This window comes from Argiope bruennichi, chromosome 7 (assembly GCF_947563725.1).
Source record: "Argiope bruennichi chromosome 7, qqArgBrue1.1, whole genome shotgun sequence".
Lineage (NCBI taxonomy): Eukaryota > Metazoa > Arthropoda > Arachnida > Araneae > Araneidae > Argiope > Argiope bruennichi.
This window is the reverse complement of record NC_079157.1, coordinates 87,316,791-87,337,242: the sequence shown is the minus strand read 5'-3', so window position 1 is coordinate 87,337,242 and position 20,452 is coordinate 87,316,791. Positions and strand designations below refer to the sequence as shown.

Sequence of the window (20,452 nt, the reverse complement as noted above, 5' to 3'; positions counted from 1 at the left end):
AGGTGAAAAAAGGAACCTGCACATAAACTCAATGATTAAATACATGAAATCTGGTATATGTTCTTGTAACTACAAATGTAGTTATATGTCAAATTTTGGTTTCAATCGGTCAGGGGGAAAAAGAGGGGGGGGGACGTCCAAAATACATATTAGATTTAAAGGTATTTGAGCATGAATTGCATGCTGGCAATCAATCCGCAAAGAACGCAAGCTAAATTCAGTAAAATATTCTAAATTCACTCAAATATCTATATTTTGTAACCACTGTTTGTCAATACCAAATAAGGTTTCATCATTTTGCCTGAGACCCTCAATTTTATGAAGGGGAGTGAATGACACCTCTATTAAAGATTGTACGAGAAAGTTTTGAGGAGACTACTCCCAATAGTTTAAATTCCTATACACATAACAGGAGAAAACAGTAAGGGAATTCACAATAAAAAGACATATGCAGTTCCTTTTGTTACATAACAGTGCCGTCGCGAGAATTCAATCATTTTACTGCAGTCATCGGAAATAGAAAATATATCTAACAATTTCTTTTAATGTGCTGGGAATCTATTACGATCCAAGTCTCCTATGAAGTTTGACTACAGGTCATACATAAAATGCACATTAATTTAATGGAAACACGATTCTCGGCACTTATCGACGCACTTTAGACACTGAAAAGACCATTGTTCACGATCTAATAACTCACAAAGACGCCTTGCCTGACATCCACGGCAGTCAGGGAATAACGAGAACGATCCACTCCCGGCCATTCATTATGATGTAGCGTTTCGATTCAGAAAAGGAAACTGTCTCCCTTTCAGTAAATATCAGTTACGGCACCAGCTAGGCATTATGATTGAACATAATGCGACACAAGAATTGAAAAGAGAAATGTCCTGCTATTTAATTTTAATAAGCGTTTCGACTTACGATCTTTAAGAGATGAAAAAAAATTAAAAGAAAGATTAAAGTAGCCACATCGAGAATCCTAGTGAAATAGTTTTTGGTAGATTCATTATATTTTTATTTTCTCGATACATACATTTTCTCGATACATGCACGATACATATAAAGAGAAAATACTGTAATTATTTAAAAACTGAAATCGAGATTGAGAAGAATCTCCATGTTTCAGGCCTTCCGGAGTTCGAAAAACACATTTTTTGGAGAATGTCCGTCTGTCTATGACAAAGGTAACTTATAAATACTTTAAGCTATATAGATGAAATTTAGTATATAGTTACACCGAATTTATAGATTTCTATCCAAATTTTAAGCAAAATCCATTCAGAGGAAGTCTTTCTGTTCGGCTGTTCTAATATAAATTAACACAATAACTACAAAACGAAGAGAGCCAGATAGATAAGATTCGGTACACATATTTATCATCTATAGTGTAGGCACCCACTAAATTTTTAGGGAAATCCAACGGTAGGTTGACTGTCTGTCGATCTGTATTTTCAGAGATTTTTAAACGCGATAACTTAAAAAACACAATGACAAAACTTTATCAAATTTGGTATGAGATTTTGTGACTAAAATTGTAGTTCTGTGTTAAATTGTGGTTTCAATAGTTCGGTGGGAAAAAAAAAAAAAAAAAAACGATCTAAAGCAAAAATTCGATTTTCGAACACTATTAATCGCATGCAAGGAATTAATCGCCATAAATACACCCCAAGAATCATATGAGAGATTCAGCAAAAATGCCAAATTCTCGCCAAAGGCTAATATTTCCCAGCTATTGTATACGAATACCATGCAAGGCATTCTCTGGGATAGCATCTTTATTAGAGAATATGCGGAAAGTATTGGCGAAACCACTTTCGCTGGTTGGAATTATGTGTTACTGTCTCTGAACACGATAATTCTAAAACGCTCCGAGTTAGAAAGACGAAATTTGGTATGTGAACTTGCACCAAATTGTTCGATTCCTATCAAATTTTAAATGAAATCTATTTAGAGGAAGTTTGACCAAATACAAGTTATCACAAAAATTACAAAACGAAATCAAACCAAAGCCATTAAGAGACTGACCGTCTGTCTGCATGCATTTAAGAGCAATAATTTAAACTAATAACAGTTTAGATAAATGAAATTTGATTCACTGTTTTAGTATCTAAACTACAGAATTTTATAAAATTTCGGATTAAATTTGTCAGAAGGTTGGCCGATTGTTGGTTTTAATTTATACATGCATGCATGCATATTTATACATGAAATCCAACTATTTAAAAAAAAAATAGTAGAATGTGATCTAGTAACTACAATTGCAATTTTGTGTCAAGTTTTTATTTCAATATCACGGCCAAAAAAAAAAAAAAAAATAGACGTCCAAAATATTTCGATTTTCTACGTATTAACCGTATGCCAAGCGATTAACCGCCACAGATCGTAAATCGGATTCAAGCCAAAAATCTATATTTCATAACTATTATTCGCCAATGTTATGTAGGTTTTAGGTTTAGTTATATTAACGTCCCGTTTGAAGCAACACTTGGGCTATTTTGGGACTGACCTCGTAATTTTGATCCGCGGTCAGATGACGAGGACGACACCTGAGCTGGCACCCCCCTCTCCAAACCACACCACACCAGCTGAAGGACGTTTGGTCAGGACAGATTTAAGGTGCAACAGACCCCCTTACACGACGGTTCTTCGGTGGAATCGGGTCTCGAACCTGAAACCCTCCGGTTCCGAAGTCGAGACGTTACCACCAGGCCACCGCGTACCGCCAATGTTATGTAGTTAATACTTAAATACTAGCTTCTTTATTACTCTAAAAATCACAAGCTCCCCATGTAGGACTCTAAAAATTAAAATCGGATTTCTCGTGGCGTTCACGGTCTAGTCGAAGATCCACAAATGTATGCAAGGGGAGGGAATTTTTTTCCATTAGAAAGCAAGCGAGAAAGTTTTGAGAAGAACAATTCAGTTCCGACAATAATAAACGGTTTCAATTTCATCACAATATCTCGTCTGAATTAAATCCAATTATTATTTCTCAAAAGCTCTAGCGAGTTACATAATTTATAAATTCACATAAAAATTAATTTGGCACAATTACTTGGTTTTCTGCTTCTGTCACAAAAGTTTTAAATCAGATTTAAGAACTGCTACATTGTACCAACACAATTGTGCCATTGTTCCAGCTGTTCTGTAGCTATATTATTTTAGATATGCCCACAACGTTGAGAAGAATATTGACAAGAATATTGGCTCTCATTCAGGCGTTGAAATGTTTATAATTAATTAAGATAGCATCATTATAATTTAAGCATTGTTGAGTACACATTAAAAAAAATGGCACCCATCCAGTCAGGAAAAAAAGGATGGTAATGAACAGATGTAGCAAAATGTGTACAGGTAAATGTTCCATTGTTTTCCTTTTATGTCCACCAGAATACAAATTATAAATGTCAAAATCACAGGTTTATTATTTCGCATATTTCTACCCGGAAAAAAAAAGTAATACAGAATTGCTTTTTTTTTCTTTGCTTTAATTTATTGATTAGTATTTTCAAATCACAAATGATTTAAACTGCTTAACAGACAATAAAAATAACTTTTAAAAAATCAAAGTCTAATTATTTTAAAACAGAATTCTTAGAGTAGTCCAAAAAATGACAGCTTCTAATACCAGGTCTAGACGAACGCAACCTCTTAATCTTTGAACTGTTTTTCCAATATGTTTAAACCAAGAGAATTAAAGAGATATTGGCATTTCAATAAGCAAGATTTTTAAATTGTTGATTTAAGGTGGTCTAAATACAATGACACAAAATCTAGCATCAAAATATTTTATTCGAATTACGGGGAGAAGAAACACATTCTAATGAATAATGCATTTCTCAACAAATCTAGCGTCTACTGTTTTTGACAGTAGGAGGATGGAAGGCGCCTATGTTTGCACACCAGTCATTTATTTTAATCACTGTAGCAAGCAAATACTGAGATTCTCAAGCCAAGCATACCATTTCCATATATTAGCATTTCTAATGTTAATGGTAAAACAAATACAGTATCTCATCTTTACACAGCAAAGGTCTGGAAAATATTTCGTGATTTTTCCCACTTTTTTATGCAATTAGGATTGAAAACCGACGTTTCATACCAAAGGGTTTGATACATTTCATATTTTCAAGTTAAGGAGGAAATACATGTACCAGTAGTAAAGCTAATTTATCTTTTCTTTCTAGTATTGCATATATGATCAAAGAAAACATGATTTGCATATAGCCTTTTCGATTTTTTTTTCCAGTGTTTTCCATCTTAACATACTGGATTATAAAATAGTTGTTTTAAGAAAACAGGTAATTCCCACTAACGAACTAAGGCCAGTTTAGAATTACGGTGAAAAGACGAAGTTTGTTTTTTAGACAGGTTTTCATTTTCACTAGCTTATAACCAAACGCAGTATTTCCAAGAACAAAAAAAATAATAATAATAAATGGTCATTATTTAATAACAACTATAATAAAAAACATTAAAAAAGGATATCCGAAGTAATATTTTAAAAATATCTTTACAGTTTGAATTATATTGTTTAAAAATAGTTTCATCTGTGTGAAACTTTTGCATATTTACATTACAATTAATCAAATTAAAAGCAATGGCGACCTAATTTTTTTGTAACGTTTCCCTTTAAAGATATATCACAAGGTGGAACGTACAATATTTATAAGTTTCGATCAGATGGCAATATATATATAAATTAGGACAAGCTGAAATTTCGATGAACTGGAGCCTATCAGCTATACTATATTTGAGCGAATCGATAAGTAATAAAAATAATTTTTAAAAAAACATTTAATTTCAGGAAATTTTTCCATTTGTCTCCATATATTTTGTTACTCTTTACAGCAAAATATGCAAAATTGCATTGTGAGGTTGATACATTCGAATTTAAAAAATTGTAGTTTCGAGTTGGATTTCGAAAAATCGAACTTAGACAGGAGAAGAAAAAAAAAAAGGGGGGGGGAGACAACTGAATGGGCTCTAATTTTGTCTTCAAACTATTAAATATGCATTAGCATCCCATGTGCATTGGGTCTAGGAATCACAACTCAAAAACTGCTATCCATATCGAAAAGTCACAAAACTATCGAGGACGTCTTTAAAACAGCAGCCTTAACATAATGAAAATAATGCATTTATATAAGAACAGGCAGAAAGTAATGTACTTCCATGAGGTAATTACACGCCTAAAACCGAACAGGAGATCAAGAAGAAGGGAACATTTTTAACTAGGTTGAATTACCGGAAAAGCATTCCATAATGATGAGTTGACTTGTCATCTCGAGTTAAAGGGTTACGACCAGGTCGGACCATCACATCAGACAAACTGCTAAATAAACTTGTTATTTCGCTTCTCTAAACACTTGAGAATGGACGGGACAGACTTCCGAATAAATTGTGATAATTTAATTCGTTATTCTGGTGGTAATACGAAATATTTTATGTCTTTCTCAATACATGAGATCGTTTACAATGTATTGAAATTAATAACTTGTCAATGCTGAATTTAATAACTTGTCATTCACTTTATTCATATTTTCATATTGAGTGAAATGCGAATGATTATTTTGTTTCAAAAGGTGAGGGAGCAAATTTGAATCTAATCCTCATTTCAGTACTAACTGAAATAAAAATGATTTTAGAATATTCAGAAACCTCGTAAAACAGAATTTTTAAAAAATATTTCTTTATCGAAATAAACAAAAAAAGATATATATTATTTCTCCATTTTACTAGCTTTAATTTCCATATAACTACTTCTACAACGAACAAGAACTGAAAAGAACGTAGAAGCAATGTCGAATTTCAATTTTTATCGGCTCTTTATTGGATTATAAAGCCTGCGGTCGATGATCAATAAATCAGTTACATTTTCAAGGGGAGGACTCTGTATATATTTATCTTGAATTTTAACTAATCTTCAATAAAAAAAATTTTTAAGCGTCCTGCTTTTTTACAATTGTAATATGAAAATATAAAAACGAATAAATTTTGGAAAATTTATTTAATTACATTGACTTCTTCAGCTCCTTAGCATATAGTGATGCATTTAATTTGTACATCGAATGACAGAATTTTTAATATTTCAATCTTACAATTAAGTTTAAAAAAACATTTTAAAAAATAATTTCACTATGTATAAACAGTTCAGGTGCCCTTTCTTATATTTGAAATGAAATATCACAAATATTACCACAAATTAGGTAGTTATTATGCGTAGGTCAAAGAGTTAATTACTTATACCCCATGAAATATAATCCTGAGGAAGGGGGTCTCTTAAGGGCAATATTACATTTTATTCCCTTATATTGTTTGATCACATCCGTGATACTTTGAATATATTTCTAGTTTTATCCAGGAAACTAAGTCCGAAAAAAATTAAGGAAAAAAGTAGCGCGATCGCGTGTTACATACTAGTGAATTTCAGTTTAAAAACATACCGAATCAGCGCACTAACTATAATTCAAGGTTGATTCAAACATTACATACATAATAGAGAATAAAAGAGGGGGGATGTAAAAACAAAAAATGAAAGTACGCAATCGATCACGTGGAACGGAAGTTACTACCAGAAAGTCGAGAGACAAAGATAAAGTTCCAATCAGTATTAAAAAAACACTGGCAATTACTATCCTCCCAAGAGAGCTGTAAAATCATATTGCGTTGAAAACGTGGATGTTATCAGAAAAGCATGACGTGTAATCTCAACTTTTTACAGAGGAAAAATGTGAAGCAGCTGCTAATACAAAACGATAAAAGGATAGAATAAAAAGTGAGCAGGCAACTTAACAGTTCACTGGATTTCGCAAGATAAGCAACGTGTCGCAAGATTCTATATTTCAAGTCGTTTGCTTAAAAGGAGAAATGACCCGCTGAGATGACGTCAAATGACCTTCACAATGAACTTCTACCGTTAAAACAACGTTTTTTAAAAAATACATAACCGAGTAAAATTTTTATGCAACTAAACTAATCCTGAGACATTGTAGCTCATTTCATACTTTAAAATTTTAAGGTTTTAGAACATTAGGAAACGGAACGGAAATTTAGTATACAATCACTAATTTTAACAAAAATAACCCTGAAATTCGGAAATTTGTATCAAATGATGCATAAATTAAAGTTATATAACAGAAAGCTTAAAATAATTATATAATCTTTTTTATTTCATTTTTACTGCTTATTAATAACTTTTTGTAATAAAAATATACCAAGTTATTGTTCATTACGTATTTATTCGTTGCATGACGCTCGATATTTCCGTCTTTCACATCAGAAATATACATTATAATTTATACTAATAGAAATATACATTATAATTAAGTAATGTTAATTTCTCCGAATCCAAAGAAATAATTTTTTTTAAAAATTAAAACAATAAAGAAACTTCTGCAATTTATTTATCGATCTCGTCTTTAATTAATTAATCGTCAAAAAATGCGTTTAAATAAAACATAAGCAAATTGGATTAGTTTAAGTACAATAAAGAAGATATTCTAATACACAAAAATAATCATAAAACATTTTTAAAGTTTCAATACTCTAACCAATGTATTTTTTACATGTACAGTTATGAAAGTTTTATCTGAAATTTTGTCCCCTTGGAAAGACAAAATATAAAGTGCTTCCCTAAAATAACCAGGAAGGCAGGGAACACAATACCGACGATTCTTCGTTTCTATCGAAATTGCCACTATCAGTCGTTAACAATTTTTAAAGACATGAAGTAGAAAATTATTAACAATGCCATTGCAAACATTAGGTATATGAAACCATTAATAACAATAAAAAAAAAATCTTATCTTTTTTGACACGAATGAAAATAAGCGCCGTATCTGAAAAATTGTAGAAAAGATTTTCCTTCAAAGCGAATCGAACATTAAAAGAGCGACTGAAAAAAAAGAAAATTAAATACGATGCAAAAAAAGAATTATTTACAAAGAAGAAACATTTTTCTCTGCAACTATTCTCCTGATACATGGAAAAAAATATTTTAAGCACAAATTCTTAAGAAAAAATAATAAATAACAAAATATTCAGTCCGTATCTGATGAAAAACGCATAACCGCGTTAAGGCAGTTCAACGTCCACATTTTGCTTCTTTTAACTTTCAGTTCTGCTACTTACCAGCCCCCCCCCCCTACCCTACCACTCACGAGAATGAAAGAATTTTTGTTATTACCTGCAGTGAAAGAACAGCGGTTTAAATTTACATACAAGCAGCTGTTGTTATCCATTTTAATATAGTCGCAAGAGCATCTGTTTATTTTGCCATCACATTTGAACCATTTAATGGAGTTTTGTAGACTATTCAGAAATAAAATTTTAACGATATGCTAACATAATCCATTAATCTAAGTAATAATTATTATCTTTACTTAAGTATAATCCCGATTTTGAATTTATTATTTATTTAAAACAGCTATTTAATATACAAGTCTCATCTTTTCACTTTGGAAGTGAACAAAAATTGATTAGTTTAACAACAACAACAAAAAAAAAAAAGAACTATTTCATGAGCAATCAAAAAGAAGATACTGCTAATTTAATTTTAATCAATTAACCTAATAAGATGAGGCATTATAAATATTATTTTATTCTTTGATTGAAATTATACTGATAATTGCTTTAATTATTTCAGGTGTTTTTTGCTACAGATAATAAGTATACTGATTTTGAGGAAATAAAAAAATTATAAAAACAAATAATTATTTATTTAAATGTATAGAAATTAGAAAGCAATACATGGAAAAATTTACAAATTTCAAAAAAAGTTAAATTTGATAATTACTTATTAAATAATAAATAAACAAGTTCTTTTCACAGGATGCTGAAAAGTTTTTTTTAATTATCTGTAAGATAATTTAACTCGAATAAAGTAAAACTAAAAGACACAATTTTAATATTTTATGTTAGTTAACTTTATTTTTGTTACCATTTTATTTTTTAAAAACTTGCTCTATGTTCATTAAATATTTTTATGTTATTACATAAATTAAATGAATCAGCCATAAAGCTCAACTAATCACATTCACTCAAATGACTTACAAAATGCAACAACCAATTTTAACCTTCAATTTATATAAGTACAATATTTTTCAGTAATGACTATCTATTATTTCAATCAAACAAATGTAATCCCAAAATACATTAATTCAAAATGATACAGATTCGACACTGCTGGAACTCTGCCATATTTCTTTTATCAGTATTCTAAATGCAAATCCATTTCTATTTTGTGCATCTGCTTAATCATAAATTCTATAATAGTGTAATATATCACACATAACATAAAAATTACACATATATGCCAAGATGTTGACAATTTTTTTATAGGATATACTTTTTTCTTTGCAAAAAGAAATTTTTAATAAATGCTATTCAATAAAATATAAACATGAATAGCTACTTCGACCTGCCCGAAGGCATACAGAAATATTGAATAAATGAAATGACATGACAGTATACATGGGAACTAAGTTGCATAGTAAGGACCATCGCAAGCCATGGTATAACACCCCCATAGGATGCAATATCTGCCAATGGGGGAAAATATTCAATATACATATATTCTTATTATATACACACACATACACAAAAGATTCAAAAAGATCAAATTATGATCTCAAACAAAGATCTTATGTTTAAAATTGCACTACTAGCACACACAAACAAATTTCATAATTGCATAAAGGTTTCTATACATTTAAAATATACTAATTCTACTAATACTACACATTTTCAGGAGAATCAAGATTCAAAACCCAAAATGTGATTATGAAACTGATATCTATTTATCTCAACTCAGTACAAATAGAAATAAAAGCAGTATAATAACAATTTATTTTCTGCATCTTGAAAGATTTTATTTACATCCCTACATTAGAAAATAGTTTGCATATGGACTGGTGCAAACCAATAAGATTTTAATTTTCTTCCTTTCCAAAATGGAAATAATCTAATCAATCTGAAGATGTTTTTGTTCCTTCACATATGCCCTAAGTAGTGAATAGAAGATGTATAGCTAATAGAGGAAGATGAAAATAAATAACACCGCAGATAATTGAAAGGGTAAACAGATAGATGAATTTTTAAATTATTTGAATATAGGAAGGCATTTTATTTTTCCTTAAAATGCCCAACTTTAAATAAATATATATATGTTTAAAATCCAGTCCAGTTGTCATTTAAAGTTTTTAAAAAAAGTATTATGAAACCAATGCTGAATTATTTTATCATTTAATGGTCTCATGAATAATCTGGTAAAGGAAATAGAAACTGTTTTAAAACAAAGAAGGCAGTATTTTATATAATTTAAAATCTATCAAAATTCTATATTTTTTAAACATTATAATTGATTCTTCCGAGGATACATTGAAATAGGTTCTGGCAATCTATACATATAATCTGGCAATCTATACTATGTGTTGGCGTTCTACAAGCCAGGCCGTTTGACCTGCACCTACCAAATTTACCAAAATACTTTGGAGGTCGTGAATGTGCACCTGGGGTCCCTTTTTTTGAATTTTTAATTAGAATTATTAATTAAAAACTAACTTTCCTGCCAAAAAAATCTTCATTTCCCCACTGCCAAATGAGTAAAGGTTCATTTACCCCCCCCCCCCTACGATAATGAGGTTAGGCTTAACATTTTTCAAATGATTATTTCAAACGATTATGTTTATTTTCTTAATGTTTGATGCATTTAAAATTAAACATTGTCAATTAATTGATCTTTCAGATTCATTCTGCAGTACTTTTGAAATAAAATAAAACAGAATAAAGAAAATTAAAAATTTCTAATCTGCATAGCATTACCCCAACTGGCGTAGAAAAATTCATGCACTTGCATTACCATAACTGGCGTTGAAAATTCATGCATGCGCATTGAGTTCTGATTGTTGACAACTATTTTCAACGGTTGCGAAATTGGATATAAATTATTTTTAGGTCAGTTGTATGCTTTTGTAATTAAATTGTATTTATGTTAGTTATATATATTTTTTTGTATATGCTTAGAGTTTTTTTAGTAGTTTTTATTTTATAACTTGTTTTCGACTGATTATTTTTATATGATTCTGTTTATTTTCTTAGTGTTTTATGCATTTAAAATTAAACATTGTTAATTAATTGATTTGCTCATGATGAATCTGTGAAAATTTTGTTGACATATTCCTGAGATATTACATAAATTAAGAAAGATATTCTTTAGTGCCCATAAGGTTTAAATGTTCAGTGACTCTGTTTTCAGTAATCATATTATTAAAGAAAATTCTTTGTTTCAGTAAAAAATATTATTATATTAATTACAGATTAATCATTTCTACCTTAATTTAAAGCATAGATTCTACGGGAGCTAACAGATAATTAGAGAGATACACATTATGGTATGACTGAAGGTCTTTATAATATTATGAGTGAATTATATGACTATCAAAATTCAAAGTTTTAAAATATTTTGATGAAGGAGCTATTAAAGTAGAAATTACATAAAATATTTAACTATTAAAATTTTAACGAACATTAAGATTGGAGAACCGGCTGGTCGCCAAAGGCAGCTAATAGTATATATTAGATAACTGAAGTAAGAAACTGGTGAACTGCACTATTTAAATAACATTTAAACTCATTTGATAAGATCTAAAGGAATTTTAAATTTTATTTCTATTGATATTCATTTGAGAAAATTAAATCTGAAAACTGAGAAAAATATGTATAAGCACATATTTCTAATTCACATTGGTTAATAAAACAATTGCAATTATTTAAAATTGGATTTTCTGAATTATTCATTTAAACAGAATTCTTTCATTTACATTCTTTTCTTTTTTTTTAATGCTAATTATATGAAAAAGAATACATATTTATAGAATAATATTAATTATATTGCCAAGTAAAGAAAAAAAAATGTCCCTTTTTTATAATTCTACAAAGATAATCAATGTTAAGACAATAAAGAGGGACATTTAGATGCACTCAGAATCAATGTAAGGAGGCAAGGCAAGAACTTAAATATTAATTGTCTATTTAATTTTGAAATTCAAACGTAATGAGCAAAGAGAAATGAAAAGAAAATGTTATGGGTCTTATTTATTCTTACAACAATCCCAAGATTTGATTTGGATTGTTGAAGTATCTAAAAGTGATGGATAATTACTTATGTATTTTAATCAAATACAACTAGGTTTAAAATGGCATTCAAACTGACAAACATCCAAGAAAACTTTACATTAAAACAATCAGATCATAAATAATTAAATATCAGATTTCTTTTTCTCTTGCAGAAAAGCTAAAATCAATCATTTGTTTAAATGTAGCTTGTTTACTCAGGAAATTCATTATTCAGAACAGAATGTCATCACACTAAGATATATCACTGTCAGGCAGATTTTTATACAATATACTAAAATAAATATTTTACGTCCTTATGTACTAAATAATAAGTTCAATTTTCATTTTCTAACTAAGCATTAATCTCAAGTTACAACATTAATAATACTTTTACAACTTTATCTTTAAACTACAAAAGTTAGTTTTATTCTCATAGATCTTGATTAGCAGTATATGACATTTAAACATAAATTCATACAAAAACAATTTAATAGGGAAAAACTAAAAATATAAATTATTTATCATGTATGCACAATGCTCTTTCATTCTAACTATTAAATTAAGAAAAAAATTGAAAAGTTTTTATTATTTTTTGGGAGTTTAATATTCAAACTATAAATTTAATCTTGCAAGATTTAGAGTACTACATATCATACTGAATCAATTATTAAGAATATCAAAAAATTATATACATCGAGAACTATGCATAAATATTTATTAAAATATAAATTTATCCATACACTTTTAGGAGATAGTTTAGGGGATAGCATGAAACAAAAAATTCATATAGAAAGTTAACAACTTTTATAACTTAAGAAAAAGTGAATAAGTAGGTTAATACAAAGCTTCTGGTTATAACCTGTCACACAATACCTTTAATTACATATAGAGGTACTCTACATTATCAATGGTCCAAGTTTCTTCAGCATTATATGTAAATCCAATGTTTCCTTATTTCAGTAAATCTAACAACAAATTTGATTTAAATGAATAATTCGTCATTAGACTTATCAATATGAAAGGTTAAAAACAACCCTATGCAACTACCAAAGTTGCCTGGATATCACTGCCAATTCCCTTCCATCCATTTTGTTAATTGTGATTGGCTAAATAACCCAGGCAGGTACATCAGAGATACACATATGGATAAATATAGTGAAACCAAAAGAACACTATATAGAACATTCAAAAGATGTGCAAGTATGTATATGCTTGATAACTATTTTTGGGGGTTATGATCAAAGTATAGCTAAGTGGAGACCTTTTTTGTAGAACAACAACTTAAGAACATGGGCTATGATAATGGTTTTTAAAGGGGAGGAGAGATTTTTGTTTTTTAATCTCTGAAAGAGAGACTCTAGGATTCACAGATGCCTGAGCAAAACTGAATGAAATAGTTTAACTATATTATTAAAAAGAACAAGATGAAAAACCTTCTGCATCAAAAATGTGAACTTCACATCAATTAATTGAGATTTTTGAATTTTCCCCATAATGAGGAATATTAGACCACAGAAAGCTTTTAAATATTACCAATGAGTAATTTTTTTTATCACCATCTTATAAATATCTGAATGAACTTTCTTCTATAAGGGTCTAAAAAATATTAATAGCAAAAAGCATATTGATTTAATGACTTTATCAACAATTTTAGAGTAAAAACAGTTCACATTACAAGTAGTAAGAACTCAATTGAAAATTATTCATTTACATTACTGAAAATATACATATTATGCAAAGTAAATATAAATCCAATGAAATTAAAAATTTTATGTAGATTTAAAAGAAATAACCAAATAAAGTGTATTTTAACAGAGATAGATGAAAATTTTTTATACAAGTATGTGCATTTTTAGGAAATTTATTTGTATATTATTTATGCAATATATATGTATGTATTATGTAATGTATTTGTATATTTATATTATTATAAATAGTGCTTTATTTGGAAAACTCAATTAATACAAATATTTTAGTATTTGGAACAGTTATAAAAAATTCTCAAATATTTGTGAAGCATCTATGAAAATTTATGAAAACATACAGGCAGCAAGTATCATGTTAATTTTTTTTTTTTTCACCATCATTCCAGAATTAAAAATTTTTCTGCATAATACTGATAGTTAGAAATGCTCTCTTGCACGTTTACAATTAATGATTTTAGATTGTTACCAAATATATTTACTTAAAGACAGTTTAATTAGCTGAAATTCTATTTAATTTTCCATGTGTATGAGAGCACTTAGGTCCAGTATAATTACAAAAGAACATCTTGCTTACATCCTTTGAATTATTTATCTACAAAATCTAAGAGTATTATGAACTTTTCGTCAAATATACTAATTAAGGTATTAAATATATGAATCCGCAGCATAATCACCAGTTAGTTATATATATAATTTATGTCTGGTATGTATATGAAACTATATTTATAATTTCCCTTCTTCATACAGATGAGTAAAAATATATATGTGAGTGACCCATAGCATAATCACGCCCTTCAATGCACAGTATATATTTATTAATTTTATTACATTACTTACCTCTTTGATTTTATTCCTTTTTTCACGAATGTCTGGATCGGAGGGTTCACCGCCTCTAGTTCCTGGGCCTCCCGGATGATCCCGGACTATATCATTCAGTTCCGACGCTCCTGGATCATTTTTGCTTACAGTTATCGGGATCTGTGCAACATCATTCACGAACTGATCCTGTTGAAGGACACCATCATTATTTTTCGAAAGCTCTCCTTTTGTTTTGTCGGCCTGTTCGCTTTTTGATAATGGGTTCTCTACCTGAGCTTTATCCATGTTTTCTTTAAGATTTTTTTGCCTTTCCTTTTCGAGATCTTCCTGAATTTTTAGGATCAACTTTGCTCGATCCATTATCACATGTGGATCTACATTGTTGACATCATGTGGTTGCAGGACGGCTTTGTCGACAACTTGCAAAGGTGGCAATAGTAAGTCCGATCCCGCATTTCTGATGTGTCGATAGGCAGAGTTGATAGAACCTGATCTAAGTTCCGGTAAGAAAAAGAAAGTTCCGATGCAAACGGCGACGAATGTTCCTAGCACCAAAAGAACTATATATTTTTCTCTTAATCTAAGGGTTTTTCGTCCTGCGGCCGATACAGGAGCGCCGTTTATGTAACGTTGATAAGTTGGTAGTACGGTGCTCGCCGCCATTTTACATGTCTGCTACGTTTAAGAGGAAAGAGTAGTGTTGTGCTCTGATATCTCTCGAATCACCAGATGGCGCAGCAATAGATTAAAAGTTGTTGCCAGATGCAGTAATACAAAAACCAAAAAAATATCGGTACAATGGAAAATAGGCTACTGCGTTCAAAAAGTACATTTTATAAATTAGATAATTTTGAATAATATTAATTTTTTTTATAACCAGCAATAAATGTTTATTTTATACTGTTGTTCTTATTTTCATAGATTATTAAAAGAAATATAATTTTTATAACTCTAAATCAATATGTGCATCAAAGATGGCGCCACGAGACGATAATGTTTCTTCAAAATTTAAGATCGCATGAAAACAGTTTTTTTTAAAAAAAATTACGCAATATTCATCATAATGGAATTAAAAAAAAAAGCTTTTAAATCTTTAGAATGAGCAGAGAGCAAGAAAGGAATTTTTCAACGAGGAGATAAGACGTTTCTGAAGGGCACACTAATAATATTTCTCGAATTTAGCTGCAAAATAAGTGTAAATTAGCTGACAAATAATTATTTAAAAAATTAACAATTTTCATTATTTCAAGATAATAAGAATTGTAAAATGGAATGTCAAACAATAATAGAAAAATGAAGAAATAAGAATATAATTCTTATAGCAAGCAAATTTGATATTAGAGATACATTTTGATATTAGAAATAAATTTACATGTTATTATTTAAATTATGTAACAACATTAAAATAGTCAAAGCAAGTAAAAATTAAATTGCTTTAATATTTCAACCATTAATTCATTTGTGGTTTAATTATTATTTGACTACTAATGATATTTTCAACTAATTGAATTAAACATAAGTTAATGTATTGGAAGAAATAAAAATGAAATAAATCAAATTAAATCATAAAGAATAAAAATTTGTATTTTTTAATATAATAAAACACTAAAATAGTCTGAATTAAAACTTCAGAACATAAAAGCTGAATTCACCTATTTTAAAATTTGCTTTCTCCTACCCGAAAGCATGCCTGAATGAATGAAAGAATGCGTTGAATATTGGTGCTCTCTTTTCTAATTATGTATATATTTGTGGGTTTTACGATTTTTTTTTTTTTTCGTAATACTTTTAAATAGGAAATATTTGGAATATTTTTTTAATACCATGAAAGAGTGGAACAAATATAATAGGAATATTTGTTACAATTCGCTTGTTTATCTATTTTATTGTCTAAAAGCAATAATACAGCAATTTTGTTTTCTCTATCTTTTAACTTTTTCTTATTGAGAACTCCATGATTTGACAAAATACAGTTCAAGCTATTTGTTGATTAAATCCTTTAACCCCACTATGAATATGAAATTGGTTTGGTATTCTTTAAAAATTCAAAAATAAAATCAAAATAATATTTAATAATAATAATAAAAGTAGAAAACATATTGTATTCAAATTTAGGCAGTTTCAAATTTAAAGTAAAATTGCTTAATGCGCATTGTAAAACGGCAACATTTTTAAATTTGCGATGATTTTTCTTACAGACAGAAAATTAGCGTTATAATAGAAAATTGCTTTCTTTTTTATTTAACTTTTTATGAATAGATAATACACTTAATTTTATTAAAAAAATTCTGTGAGCATTTTTTGAATGTAAAACACATCTTTAGCAATACTTTTTCTTTCTTCTTCTTCTTCTTCTTCTTCTTTTTTTTTTTTTTTTTTTTGCAATTCTAAGGCGAAGTTGACTTCCTGAATTACTTTTTGTCTGATTTTCCGCACTATTTTAGCATTTCAGTGAAGAACTTTGAAAAACTAGAAATTTTTTGTGAGAGTCTAGTATTTCTAAATGATTTAGATGGTACTTGTTATTAATTAAGATTAAAATATTTAATATGAATTACTTTGTTGAGATGAATAAATTTTTAATTTCCTATTTAATAAGCAATGAATTTATTTGATTCTTTATCCAGCATACATGCGGGGAAATATTTTGTACATTTCACATACTGTAAATAAGTAAACATCTTTTTTAATCATAGATATTCATATATTTCTAATGAAGCATGTGGAATTTCCTTTTCTGATTAAAAAAAACAAAACAGAATTACTTTGTTGCCAATTGTTGAGAACAATCCAGTAAAAATAGCTTACGAACTGACTATGTTATTTTAGAATTCTTTTTCAAAAACAAATAAAATTGATAGCTTAAATATATTTTAATTCACTTAGAATTTGTGGTCATACGAAGTTAACTTTGTGACAAACCTCACATTTTGAAACATGATTCATTACCTTACCAACGAGGAAAACTTCTTAGCTTGCATTCCTTCTTCCTAACTTCTACGCCTCGCCAACGTCAGTATATTTGATCCTCGATAATGGATTAAATGCCTTCCAGGTTAGCATAGAAGATAGCATAGAAATGGTTTGTAGTCCAGAATCCCCAATTCCGATGCCACAACTTAGAACGTGCAGTTTTGATTTTTTTTTTTTTTTTTTTTTTTTTTAATATAAGGCTAAAATATAATGGTTACAGCAAAATTAAATGAGAAATTCTTCAACAGATTCATATTTTTTATACTAAGACATAGGATTTGTGCCTTTTTATTTTCTCGTATATGTATTATAAAGAAAGTATAGTAATCGACAAAAAATTCGAATTCGTGATTTTGACAAATCTCCACTTATTAAACCTCCCTGAATTCTGGAAAAAAAAAAAAAAAAAAAAAACATTGGAAAATGTCCGTTTCTCTGTCTGTGACAAAGATAACTCAAAAACGCTTTTAGCTAGACGATTGAAATTTGGTATACGGTCTTTATACCATATTTGTAGATTTCTGTCAAATTTTGAACAAAATTCACTCACAGGAAATCTCTCCGGCTGTTTGAATATAATTTTACTCGATAAATATAAAATGAAGAGATCTATATAGTGTAATATTCCCCGTCTCCCAGTACTGATAAGACATTTACAGCCAGCTGTGTCGTCGCTGTTACTTACTAAACGCCTCGAGATAGCCAGATGGAGGATTTTTTCACCTGGGTGGTCTAACATCTGTTCATTAGCGCCTACAATGAAAGACCACATATGGAATTCCTCGTCCAAGAGGTATTGATAGTACCTTTAAAGAGAAAGGGGTGTCCAAATATCTAGATGCTAGATGTTTCTCTTGGTGAAAGGACCTTCCCACGACCCACTGGCGCCACTGAGAGAGTATATGGCTGAACCCCGATTGGCCGAAGGATAGCTCAAATGACCAATGTAAATTAAAAGGCGGAGATTGTCGCCGAAATAAAGCGCGGAGATTTTTTTAGGATAGGAGAAGAAACGAATTGCAGGAGAAGGTTGGATTACGCCCACGAGCTCGGAGTCTGAGAAACTACCCCTGGAGTGGTCGTGTTGACGTGATGGAGAACTGAATTTCAAGAAAAACTTTCGACTTTGACAGTTGTATCTCCTAATACAGGTATAAATAACTATTTATTTAACCAAGATTAGAACAAGTTGTTCTTTGTATATATAGGGCTGTAAAATAAAGAATTGTCTGGAAATTCTGCTTTGTTATTTTATCGGTCTAGATCAGGACATTACAAGAGATAAAATTCGATACACAAAAGTAACACCTATAGTCCCAATAGCTATCACATTTTGAGTCAAATCCAACACGGAATTGACTAACTGCCGGTTTGTACTTTCAGAAACATGTGAACATGGTAACTCAAAGACGCAATGAGTTATATATATATATATATATATATATATATATATATATATATATATATATATATATCAAATTTGGTATGGGATTTTGTGACTTTAATTGTAATTCTGTGTCAAATTTATGTTCCAATCGATTGAAATTATCGAGTCCAAAACACAAATTCTATTTTAGGGTACCATTAACTGTATGCCAGGGATTAATCGCCAAATAACTCGCCAAGGATTACACTATAAATTCAGTAAAGATGCTAAATTCGCGCCAAAAGTTAATATTTCTTAACTATTGTACGTCAAAGCCTTGTAAGACGTTCTCTGGCATGACAAGTCTATAACTCTCTAAGGGTGACACGATAGGTTCCAAAAAATGCTATCTTCACGCCAAAGGTTAATATTTTAAACCTTTTTCATGCAAATGTTATGCAAGCGTTCCCTCGGATAACATCCTTATTAGAGAGTATGCGAGAAAGTTTAGGGGGTAAACATTCCCTCTGGTTGTATTTGTCATTCAATCTCAGTCTTCTTCGCCATAATTATTAAAAAAAATTCCATTCCTTTCCAATACACAATGAAAATTTTAAATAAATATTTCTTAAAACCTTTTATCTTAATTAATTTATCAATCTATTTTGCGATGCCACCGGGGAGGCTCTGGGGCCGATGAAGCTAAATTTCCTAGCCTTTCTGATTTGGAGTGTCAAAAGCAGACTGGAAAAGAAATTGCATCGTCAAACTAAATACAAAGAAGTCAGAAATATACGTTTATTTACGTTAAAACTCTGTTAATAAGGAAAAAAAAAAAAAAAATCATCTCGGCAAGCTTTAAGATACTAAGTAGATTCCTTTTCATCTATGCTTCAATTTTCACATTCCTTTCAATCCTTAGACTGAAACCAATGGGAACACCCTTAAATTAATTTCTCCCCGTAAAAAATTGTGGACCTTGGATAAGGCTGCGAATACCTTGAATGATGTTCACTAACAACATGCAAAGTAGTGTGGCGAATTGGTATGAGCGAGGATAGAACCTGGGACCTTGTGGTTCGCAGTCCAGTAACATAACCATGATACAAAAGCAATTGATCATGCAGCCTAGTTTTTAACTGGCTTATTCACCACAGATTCTTCCTTCAGTGAGTCGAACGATATGGCTGTTAAGTGATGTATTAGCTGTTGATTCTTATACACCTGCACCCATTTGAGTAGCGCCAAGCGTTATGGCCAGCGTGTGAGTGGTTGCTGTTGCTGCGTCAAATGAGTCGGACGACTTTGGTTGCGGGTAGATGGCGCCACAACAGCTGTACGATGGGTGAAGATTCACATCTGAGGTCACCAATGTGGCGAATCGGGATGAGCGAGGATAGAACCTGGGGCCTTGTGGTTCGCAGTCCAGTAATATAACCATGATGCAAAAGCAATTGCTCTTCCAGCG

The 20,452-nt window shown here is 29.9% G+C and overlaps 1 protein-coding gene across 2 annotated transcripts in view; it reads right to left on the bottom strand.

The window, feature by feature from the left end:
* The window catches only part of LOC129975171 (mannosyl-oligosaccharide 1,2-alpha-mannosidase IA-like), a 94,794-nt gene extending 79,449 nt beyond the window's left edge, over positions 1 to 15,345 (bottom strand). For both annotated transcript variants that reach the window (XM_056088139.1, XM_056088140.1), the window contains exon 1: positions 14,664 to 15,345. In XM_056088139.1, coding sequence (XP_055944114.1) covers positions 14,664 to 15,308 — 645 coding nt within the window. In that variant the 5' untranslated portion in view covers positions 15,309 to 15,345. The remainder of the gene's footprint in view (positions 1 to 14,663) is intronic.
* Between the last annotated feature and the right edge of the window lie 5,107 nt (positions 15,346 to 20,452).